Genomic DNA, 10,613 nt, shown 5'->3' on the forward strand with positions numbered 1-10,613 from the left:
GCCTTGGTACAGACAGATCCTACTGTAGATCATAATTTCTACTCTGAGAACCTTTGCAGATACAGGCCCTGATTACTGGAGCCTGGTCTCCTGTCAATGTGCTTTGCTGAAGGTACTAGTATGTGCTATTCTAATTCAAACTAATTCATATTAAGCTACATATTGTTTTACTACTTTTGTCTTCTTTACCAGAGATCAGTACACATGATGGCTACAAGTTATTAGGATGTAGCCTAGGTATAGACGGGTTAGCTGACAACATCACGAAAACTATGTGCACGCTTCAGTGGGGGCAGAAGGCTGTCTGTGGTGATTCTGGATGGCCAGATGGCTAGCAACAATGACAAGAAGCTGCCATGTGGAGAATCGTAGATGGCTCGTTTCAGCTAGTTTTATCTTGTTCTTGATACCATGTATTGTTTTGAGGTGCTTTGACTGATGCTACATCTATGCTAATATGGTTAAAATTCACTAGATAACCAACGACTGTAATTATGTATTTGAGAGACAACCAATGGGTATACTATGAAGTAGGTTCAAGGAGTTAGCCAGCTAACTTGCCTAAATATTTTTGATATATATATATATATTTTTAATTAAAACAACTTTTGGTCGTCTTGGTTGTCTCTAGAGGAAAAAGTGAAGTGAACACAATGACAAAACATTACTGCTCTTACAATTTGCACTATACTAAACATAAATACTAAACCTTTTTGTTAGAATGCCCATTTAAAAATGTATCAAACATGGTAGTTATAGTAATGGGGTGAGTTTAGTTTTCAAGTGAGCATCGTCATGTCCCTGACAGCCAGACTCACCCAGGGCTCCAGTGAATAATGTGAATTCTCTCTCTCCTGTAGCTATGACGAGCAACTTTAAGGCTTGACACCAATTTGTCTTTCACATTAGTGTAGTGTCCCAAACGGCAACATATTCCCTTGATAGTTCACTACTTTTGTAGTGCACTATACTAGGGTAGTCATCTAAATTAGTGCACTGTGAAGGGAATAGAGTGCAATTTGGGACGCACCCTTTGTATGTTGACAGACTGACTGATCATGCAGACGGGAGCTCGATGAACACAAGGGTTATATTACAATGGTGAAAATAAAAGGCATTACTCAAATAGTGAAATCAATCTTCATTTACCTGCCTGTGGCTAGAATGCGCTCCCGATGTGGGCTACTGTGTATACTGTATATACCCATCAAGTGCCTTCAAGAGAAAAGTATTGGTAACATGTTCCTTCGAGACATGTTTTTGGTGCACCTACTTACTTTGCCATGGGTATTACTAATGCATCTTGACCGCTTATTGTGTCAACATTCATTGGCATCCCTCACCTCTTGTTGAATGTGGGGTTGTAGCTCAGTCGGATGTAGCTCAGTTGGTAGAGCATGGCGTTGTGGGTTCGATTCCCACGGGGGGCCAGTATGAACATTTTAAAAATAATGTATGCACTCACTAACTGTAAGTCGCTCTGGATAAGAGCGTCTGCTAAATGATGTAAATGTAAAATGTTGAAAGTGGGGGAAGAGGGACCCATCCTAAGATCCCAGCCCTTAAGTTCAGTCATCCCCGCCTGCCAGGTACATTCCATCAGATGACAACAGACACACAAACAGGAGAGGTTGGTCATTTTTTTTATTAATCTGCAAGCATGCAGACAACAGTAAACATGAGGACACCAACTGAACTCATTGCTATGGAAGATAAAACCATAGGATGCATGACCAGGGGGTGTCAGACGAAGGCCCTAAAAATGGTCAAACACTCCAGCCACCCAAGTCATAGACTGTTCTCTCTTCTACCGCACGGCAAACGGTACCGATGGAACCAACAGGACCCTGAACAGCTTCTACCCCAAGCCATAAGGTTAGTTAAATAGTTAACCAAATAGCTACCCGGACTATCTGACCCTTTTTGCACTAACTTTGACTCATCACATACGCTGCTGCTACTGTGTATTATCTATCCTGTTTCCTAGTCACTTTACCCCTACCTATATGTACAGTGCTATGAAAAAGTATTTGCCCCCTTTCTAATTTTCTCTACTTTTGCATATGTGATACTGAATGTTATCAGATCTTCAACCAAAACCTAATATTAGATAAAGGGAACATAAGTGAACAAATATCACAACAATTAAATATTTACATATTACTGGAACCGTGTCGTCCAAAAAGTTATACTTTTGAATCATCTGTCCGTAGAACATTCTTCCAAGAGTCTTGATGATCATCCAGGTGCTTTTTGGCAAACTTGAGTCAACTTTTTGGACGAGATGGGTCCCATTATGCCTGGCGAAAACCAAACACTGCATTCCACAGTAAGAACATCATACCAAAGGTCAAGCATGGTGGTGGTGGTGTGATGCTTTGGGGATGCTTTGCTGCCTCAGGACCTGGACGACTTGCCTTAATAGAAGGAACCATGAATTCTGCTCTGTATCAGAGAATTCTACAGGAGAATGTCAGACCATCAGTCTGTGAGCTGAAGCTGAAGCGCAGCTGGGTCATGCAGCAAGACAATGATCCAAAACACACAATCAAGTCTACATGAAAATTGCTAAAAAGCAACAAATTGGAAGTTTTGGAATGGCCTAGTCAAAGTCCAGACCTAATCCCAAATTAGATGTTGTGGCAGGACTTGAAACGAGGAGTTCATGCTTGAAAACCCACACGTCACTGAGTTAAAGCAGTTCTGCATGGAAGAGTGGGCCAAAATTCCTCTACAGCGACGTGAGAGACTGATCAACAACTACAGGAAGAATTTGGTTGGAATCATTGCAGCTAAAGGTGGCACAACCAGTTATTGAGTGTAAGGGGGCAATTACTTTTTCACACAGGGGAATTGGGTGTTGCATAACTTTGTTTATGAAATAAATATGCAATTGTTGTGTTATTTGTTCACTTATGTTCCTTTTATCTAATATTAGGTTTTGGTTGAAGATCTGATTACATTCAGTATCACAAATATGCAAAAGTAGAGAAAATTAGAAAGGGGGCAAATACTTTTTCATAGCACTGTATATATCTACTTGAATTACCTCGTACCCCTGCACATCGACTCGGTACCGTGTATATAGTCAAGTTATCGTTACTCATTGTGTATTTATTATTACTTTTTTATTATTTATCCATTTTCTTTCTCTCTGCATTGTTGGGAAGGGCCCGTAAGTAAGCATTTCACTGTTAGTCTACACCTGTTGTTTACGAAGCATCTGACAAATTAAAATAAAATGTGATTTAGTCACGAGACTAAAACACAAGGAACCCCTGTCTGATCAAAATGCATGATAACCTTGCCCATCTAGTGAAGTCAAAGTGTACACACCATCACACAGGGGGCAAACATTTAGGTGCAAAAACAAAGATAGACAGACAGGTAGTCAGACAGACAATAGGATTGGTAACCCTAACCCTGACAGGAGGGGAATGTAATAGCAGCCTGTATTAGATCCTAACCCTGACAGGAGGAGAATGTACAGGAGGGGAGTGTAATAGCAGCCTGTATTAGATCCTAACCCTGACAGGAGGAGAATGTAATAGCAGCCTGTATTAGATCCTAACCCTGACAGGAGGGGAGTGTAATAGCAGCCTGTATTAGATCCTAACCCTGACAGGAGGAGAATGTAATAGCAGCCTGTATTAGATCCTAACCCTGACAGGAGGAGAATGTAATAGCAGCCTGTATTAGATCCTAACCCTGACAGGAGGAGAATGTAATAGCAGCCTGTATTAGATCCTAACCCTGACAGGAGGAGAATGTAATAGCAGCCTGTATTAGATCCTAACCCTGACAGGAGGGGAGTGTAATAGCAGCCTGTATTAGATCCTAACCCTGACAGGAGGGGAGTGTAATAGCAGCCTGTATTAGATCCTAACCCTGACAGGAGGGGAGTGTAATAGCAGCCTGTATTAGATCCTAACCCTGACAGGAGGAGAATGTAATAGCAGCCTGTATTAGATCCTAACCCTGACAGGAGGGGAGTGTAATAGCAGCCTGTATTAGATCCTAACCCTGACAGGAGGGGAGTGTAATAGCAGCCTGTATTAGATCCTAACCCTGACAGGAGGAGAGTGTAATAGCAGCCTGTATTAGATCCTAACCCTGACAGGAGGGGAATGTAAAGCAACCTGTATTAGATCCTAACCCTGACAGGAGGGGAGTGTAATAGCAGCCTGTATTAGATCCTAACCCTGACAGGAGGGGAGTGTAATAGCAGCCTGTATTAGATCCTAACCCTGACAGGAGGGGAGTGTAATAGCAGCCTGTATTAGATCCTAACCCTGACAGGAGGGGAGTGTAATAGCAGCCTGTATTAGATCCTAACCCTGACAGGAGGGAGTGTAATAGCAGCCTGTATTAGATCCTAACCCTGACAGGAGGAGAATGTAATAGCAGCCTGTATTAGATCCTAACCCTGACAGGAGGGGAGTGTAATAGCAGCCTGTATTAGATCCTAACCCTGACAGGAGGGAGTGTAATAGCAGCCTGTATTAGATCCTAACCCTGACAGGAGGAGAATGTAATAGCAGCCTGTATTAGATCCTAACCCTGACAGGAGGGGAGTGTAATAGCAGCCTGTATTAGATCCTAACCCTGACAGGAGGGGAGTGTAATAGCAGCCTGTATTAGATTGATTCTGGGAGTGTTAGCGGAGTGTCCCAGTAAGAGAAGGCTGAGATCCAGGCTTCAAAGTCATGGGCTTTCCACTGTGACACATCAGTCAGACTGTTCTCCCACAGCCTGCTGAGTCACTGGACACCACATGCACATCACTACTGCAGAAAGGAGAGGAGGAGAGGACACGCCATGAAAACCATTGACCATCACATTAACAACAATCAAATCAAAGGTTCTGTATCATAAACAATGATATTGTGCTGTGCTTTCCCAGTAGTAATGAGACAGATTGATATAGGAGTAGAGTCGACAGAACCAAGACTAGTTATCCAAGCTGTGTGTCTTTAGCTAGAATGCAGCTTTCAGTAGCTATATTCCAAATAAAGCCATCCTCACATGTCACCCCTTCCAGTGGACCAGTCTAATGACAGAGCCAACCTATCAGGTCCCAGTTCCAAACTGCTCACATTCTTCAGAACACAGCAGCCTTCCTACTGGAGACACATATCCATAAGAGCAGGGCCCAAAGCTAGGGTTGCCAAATTCCCTGGTTTTTCACAAATCCTGTTTGGAGGATTACAGATTTCGTGCTTATTCCCTCCTAAATCCAGTAATGTTTCAATTGGGATATCTGGAAAACCAGGGAATTTTGTGAAAGTTTTGCAACCCTAGCCCAAACACACTAAAATAATGGACATGGAAGTGGATATTCGACAGTGAGCATCTGTATCTCACCTGACTGTCTGAGTCTATGCAGCTGTAGCTCCCCACTGGCTGTAGCCATGCACAACAGAGGTCTCTCAGACGTATGTGCAGCTGTAGCTCCCCACTGGCTGTAGCCATGCACAACAGAGATCTCTCAGACGTATGTGCAGCTGTAGCTCCCCACTGGCTGTAGCCATGCACAACAGAGGCCTCTCAGACGTATGTGCAGCTGTAGCTCCCCACTGGCTGTAGCCATGCACAACAGAGGTCTCTCAGACGTATGTGCAGCTGTAGCTCCCCACTGGCTGTAGCCATGCACAACAGAGGTCTCTCAGACGTATGTGCAGCTGTAGCTCCCCACTGGCTGTAGCCATGCACAACACAGGCCTCTCAGACGTATGTGCAGCTGTAGCTCCCCACTGGCTGTAGCCATGCACAACAGAGGCCTCTCAGACGTATGTGCAGCTGTAGCTCCCCACTGGCTGTAGCCATGCACAACAGAGGTCTCTCAGACGTATGTGCAGCTGTAGCTCCCCACTGGCTGTAGCCATGCACAACAGAGGCCTCTCAGACGTATGTGCAGCTGTAGCTCCCCACTGGCTGTAGCCATGCACAACAGAGGCCTCTCAGACATATGTGCAGCTGTAGCTCCCCACTGGCTGTAGCCATGCACAACACAGGCCTCTCAGAAACTGGCACATGACACCTGGGAATAGAAGTATAGCAACAAGTTAATCAAGAAGAAGAAGCCAAGCAAGCGGAGGAACAAACTGAAAAGTATTTGTAGCTGTTTGCATCTTACAATTTTTGATCTAATATAGCTGGTGTCAATTCACTGCAGCTCATTGGGGATAGGTCCCTGTTGACGAAACTGGAAGAGGTACAGTCGGCCAATCCGAGTAGCCGCCGCCTCTGATCCCTGATGATTGCACAAATAGAGAACTGTCAGTGTACAGGAGCCTAGCTCACGGCCACACCACCTTATACACAGACCAGCACAGTCTCAACGGGTATGAGAAGTAACAACTTTCTGATTTACAGTCAGTGACATACATTGTGGTGTATACAGTCATATCTTGGTTTTGATTGTCTGTCTAGCATTAGTGTCTACAGCAGGACTCTCCAACCCTGTTCCTGAGGGGTATTCCAGAAAGTCGGATTAGTGAGTTAGCGAGATCTGTCAAACCAAAATGTGAGTACACTCAGAATTTCTGGTTCCAGAAAGAGAGCTCAATGTATAGTCTGATTAAAAACCATAGCAACGAATGCTCTGAAGCAAACCTGTTACCTACTAGGTTCACTTGATCTTAGCCTGTCCTGGTGAATAAAGACAAGGCTTCTCAGCCAATCAGATTCTTGTCCGTCACTATGGCATGTCCCTTTGCGTAAAATCGAATTCACATCAGAGCCTGCATTGTTCGCTGTGCACTACAAATGGAAGGAATTATTGGACCTCGAATAGATCCTTTAGGTCATTCAGAAGATTTTCTTTTGGAATGTTATAGTTTTTCAGCACAATCATATATCTGGCCAACTTACTCAACCCCTACATAGACAATGTAACCCAATGCAGTTTTGCTTCTTCCGAAACTGTGGACATATTTAAAAGAGATCTTAAAACATATTTTTAGCTTTGCTTTTCCTCAGGGTGCTTTTTAGTTGTTCAGTTTGTGTCATTCTTTTGTTTTTGATCTCATGTTTGTTGTGTAGTAAATATCTCAGATTTTATTTTCATTGTTTTTTATTTCGTTTTTAAATATGTTTACATATTCGTTGTATGTTGTTACAATTGTTTCTTGTTGTAGACCGTATTTTGACTACATATCTGTACTTTTTTTCTGTCATTGACATGAGGACCTTTTTGAATGTTGCGTGCATGCTTCGGTTAGCCTAATTACTTAAACGAGAAGTATCCAATCTGGAACCAAGAAATCCCAGACTCTCTCATCTGGTTAAGGAAAGACTGATATGTTCAGGGAATCCTGAATTTGTTAAACTATCCTTCTGGAATACCCCCCTGGAGATCTAGCGCAATTGATTATAATAATTAGCTGGTTGGTAAGATAAATCAGGTTAGTTACAACTGTGGTTGGAGTGAAAACCTACAGCTCTCCAGTAACAGGGTTGGAGAGCCCTGGTCTACGGTCTTACCATGTCTGGCCCCTTATGTAGTTATGCCCCTTCTGTAGATATGTTCCACATGCCAGTATGTTTTGCCAATGTGGAATGGGGCACCACTCCACTGTGTAGGCACTCAGCTCTGTGTCGAACTCCTGTAGACTGCGGGTCCTTGACTTCCAAGCCATCCAAGATGTCTGTATATTACTGGACCACAGCACCTGTCAAATCTGGAAATATAGACAGTGTCAACAATTATTATGCCAAGGCGAGATACTAAAGCCACCATCAATAACATGAACATGGGTAACATAGGATTGGATTAAATATTAGTTAGCTTACTAGCTAGCTAACTATTTAACTGCTGGTTGAGACATGCAACAAGGTCGCTAGCTAGCGCACATATTTAGAAAAACAATCACAATATTATCATAATTTACCTTCCTAGGCTAGCGTATAGACGAACATGTAGCTAGCTACACAGTTCAAACTACAATAATATATATTTGTTTACAGATCAACATATATTCTGAAAAAGAAGAACAAGATAATAAGTAACACGTGAAGCAACTGCTCAGACTGCTGTGCGAACACTTCCTGATTGATGCTGCCACGTCACTGACTGGCTACACATTCAGCATCGAAACGTTGCACAGTGTTACAGAGACATGGGCTAGCACTGGCGGCAACCACTCACACAGTGGAGGTTCCCTGAACATCATCTCATGCTGCCTACACCAACACAAAACATGGATGGAAATCGACAGTTGACCCAAATGTCCTACTGCACCGTGGTAGATAAAAAGGACCAGTCTAAATTCATATGCTACACGCATAAAACATCGGAGATGTTCAATGTTGGGTGAGTGTTAATAGCTATCCATTTCCGTATATCTAACCATGCTTTTCTAACAACGATAACTAGCTAGCTAACAGAAAACTGTCCTAAATTGCTATCTAGTTCTTGGCATATAGCAACCAAACTAACAACACGTTTACATATCTCATCGATTTGGGTGAATCAGAAGCTCGTGCTGAGGTGTTTTAGAGATTGGCTAACAACAAATATTAAAGCGGCCTCTAGTGGTGCCAACTGGAGAATGCGAGATAGAAAAGAGCCACCTGTAAGAGAAAGATGCATGATAGCTAGAGATGTTGTTGTAGTGACATTACAGCTAACATAATTTACTTGTTTTCCTGTCCCAGTTTGACAAATGCCGCTGATGTTTGGAGCACAGATTTCACTGAGGAGACATTGAACCAGTTTGTAAGTATACTTATTGAACTAAACCTGCAAAGAGTAGCATTTTCCTTCTTTATTTGATAACATAATGACATGCACTATTATTTTCAGAGACAGAAGTTTGCCTTGAAGTCAACAGAGGATTATATCTTGAAAATCAGGCATGTTTTTCCCATTCCCCATTTCATGTACTCCTTGAGATCCTTACAAGATCATTGACTCTTTCGGACACATTTATACATTCCATGTCTTTATAATACTTATTACTTGTATTCCTCCCGTATCTTCTCCCAGGTCTGCCTGTGGCAGTGGGATTGTGTCTGTATCAGTGCAGGGCACCGGTGCAGTGCTCTGTGTAGGCACCAGTCCAGGGGACCTGAGTGTGACTCTGTCCAGACTGAAACAGCCCGAAGCCAAAGAGAAACTGAGAGAGCTGCTGTTTAGAATGGCAGACAGTCTGACTCGTTTAGACCATACAGGTAAGGTTTGGGACGGAGCCCTCATTCAGCACACAGTTCTCTTCTTATCATACTGACTCTGATCTAGGGAAGTTCAAGAACTTGCTAATTGCTGTTACAGATTGCATGTGTACTCTTTGATCCAACACCAGCACTCCTTGTTTTGTTTCTTGTCTAGCAGGCCCAGCCCCATTCAGTCCTGGAAAGAGTCCACACAAACGCAATACAGGTGACGTGTGCTGTTTTCTTTTGCCTTGTTACATTACAATAGACCATAGCTCGTCCTCATAGCTATAAAGGTGTAAAGTAAATGGTACTCTTGATTGTTCAGATTTTGAGCCAAGGAGACCGCCGCAGAGTGGCCAAATTCTGGCAGTCAAGAAGCGTCTTCCAGGAGATTCTCTTATCAACCCAGGAACAAGGAGGTACTGTACTTGTCTGAACCCCAAATGGCACCCATGCTCCTTCATATTGCACTTTTGAACAGAGCCCTATGGGCCCAGGTCAACAGTAATGCACTGGATAGGGAATAAGGTGCCATTTGAGACACAGCCACTGAGACAGTCGTTACATACTCCCATGCATCTGGGGATCCATTTGCAAAGAGACAAATCAACTGTTGTTGTTTTTCTGTCCTTTTCCAGAAAGCGTCAAGCAACGGGGGTGGCATTTGATGATGAAGATGATCCATGATGATTTGCTAAAGAGAAATTACCACAGTTGCCTTCCATCATCACTATAACATTTCTGCTGCATATAACAATTTAGTGTGTGAATGTTATTTTTAATCCACCGACACTATACCATACAGCTGCAACATCATTAAAAAATATATACCTATTTAATGCTGTCCACATGATGACATAATCTGCTTTTTAAGGACACATAGGTTGTCTCCAAAATTACACTATTCCCTAAATAGTGCAATACTTCTGACCAGAGTCATATGGGCCCTGGTAAAAAGTAGTGCACTATATATGGAACAGGGTACCATTTGGAAAACATCCATGATGATCATTACCTCAATCACTGTGTGAAAACTTGAAACAGGTTTTTAAATGTATTTTAATCTTGACATCTTGTAATAAACATTCATAAAAAATAAAGCCATTCTCCTTGTGCACTCATGCAGTTTTAGATATATGGATAAAGAGCCTCTATAACTATTCTTATTGTAATGGTGGGGAACTGTTGAATAATTTCAGTCAAACTCCTCATATGAAATGGATATATCACACTAGTATTCTCATGTCTTTATTGTAAGCAAAGTGCATATACAGTAAATGATTTGGTCCAAATACCTAATGTTTTCAAGGTAGCTAGAATACCGTAATTACATTTATGACCCAAATGATAGAAAGTACCCAACTGATAATCCCTGATTCATTTGTCTTGTTTAGTTTGTTTAAAAATCCAGATCACCTAACATGAAGCACAGAGTACAGAAACAACAGTAGAAT

The 10,613-nt window shown here is 42.4% G+C and overlaps 1 protein-coding gene and 1 pseudogene across 3 annotated transcripts; one reads left to right on the plus strand and one right to left on the minus strand.

Moving 5' to 3' along the window:
• Positions 1 to 2,979: 2,979 nt before the first annotated feature.
• LOC311144392 (diphthine methyltransferase-like) lies at positions 2,980 to 8,014 on the minus strand (annotated as a pseudogene). The gene is made up of 7 exons (XR_014615582.1): positions 7,893 to 8,014; positions 7,486 to 7,682; positions 6,137 to 6,253; positions 5,905 to 6,040; positions 5,365 to 5,544; positions 5,026 to 5,120; positions 2,980 to 4,787 (listed from the first exon to the last, which is right to left on the minus strand). The product of XR_014615582.1 is annotated as a diphthine methyltransferase-like (transcript).
• A 74-nt stretch (positions 8,015 to 8,088) lies between these two features.
• Positions 8,089 to 10,274, plus strand: LOC311144826 (protein PAXX-like). 2 transcript variants are annotated; one of them, XM_084180974.1, is made up of 7 exons: positions 8,089 to 8,314; positions 8,659 to 8,719; positions 8,807 to 8,856; positions 8,990 to 9,174; positions 9,335 to 9,382; positions 9,485 to 9,578; positions 9,798 to 10,274. In XM_084180974.1, exons 1-7 carry the CDS (start codon positions 8,178 to 8,180, stop codon positions 9,844 to 9,846), a joined length of 624 nt encoding a protein of 207 aa, XP_084037100.1. In that variant the 5' UTR covers positions 8,089 to 8,177; the 3' UTR covers positions 9,847 to 10,274. The 2 variants fall into 2 exon arrangements, with proteins under 2 accessions (XP_084037100.1, XP_084037099.1); XM_084180973.1 differs by having other exon boundaries at positions 8,090 to 8,314; positions 9,332 to 9,382.
• The last annotated feature ends 339 nt before the right edge of the window (positions 10,275 to 10,613 follow it).

The sequence above is a fragment of the Coregonus lavaretus genome, assembly GCF_964263955.1.
Source record: "Coregonus lavaretus genome assembly, chromosome: 17".
NCBI classification, from domain to species: Eukaryota; Metazoa; Chordata; class Actinopteri; order Salmoniformes; family Salmonidae; genus Coregonus; species Coregonus lavaretus.

Coding starts and splice junctions, on each gene's coding strand:
- LOC311144826 (XM_084180973.1), top strand. CDS start 8,178: ATGCTGCCTACACCAACACAAAACATGGATGGAAATCGACAGTTGACC. Junction 8,857..8,989: donor GATTATATCTTGAAAATCAG/GCATGTTTTTCC, acceptor ATCTTCTCCCAG/GTCTGCCTGTGGCAGTGGGA. Junction 9,175..9,331: donor GACTCGTTTAGACCATACAG/GTAAGGTTTGGG, acceptor TTTCTTGTCTAG/CAGGCCCAGCCCCATTCAGT.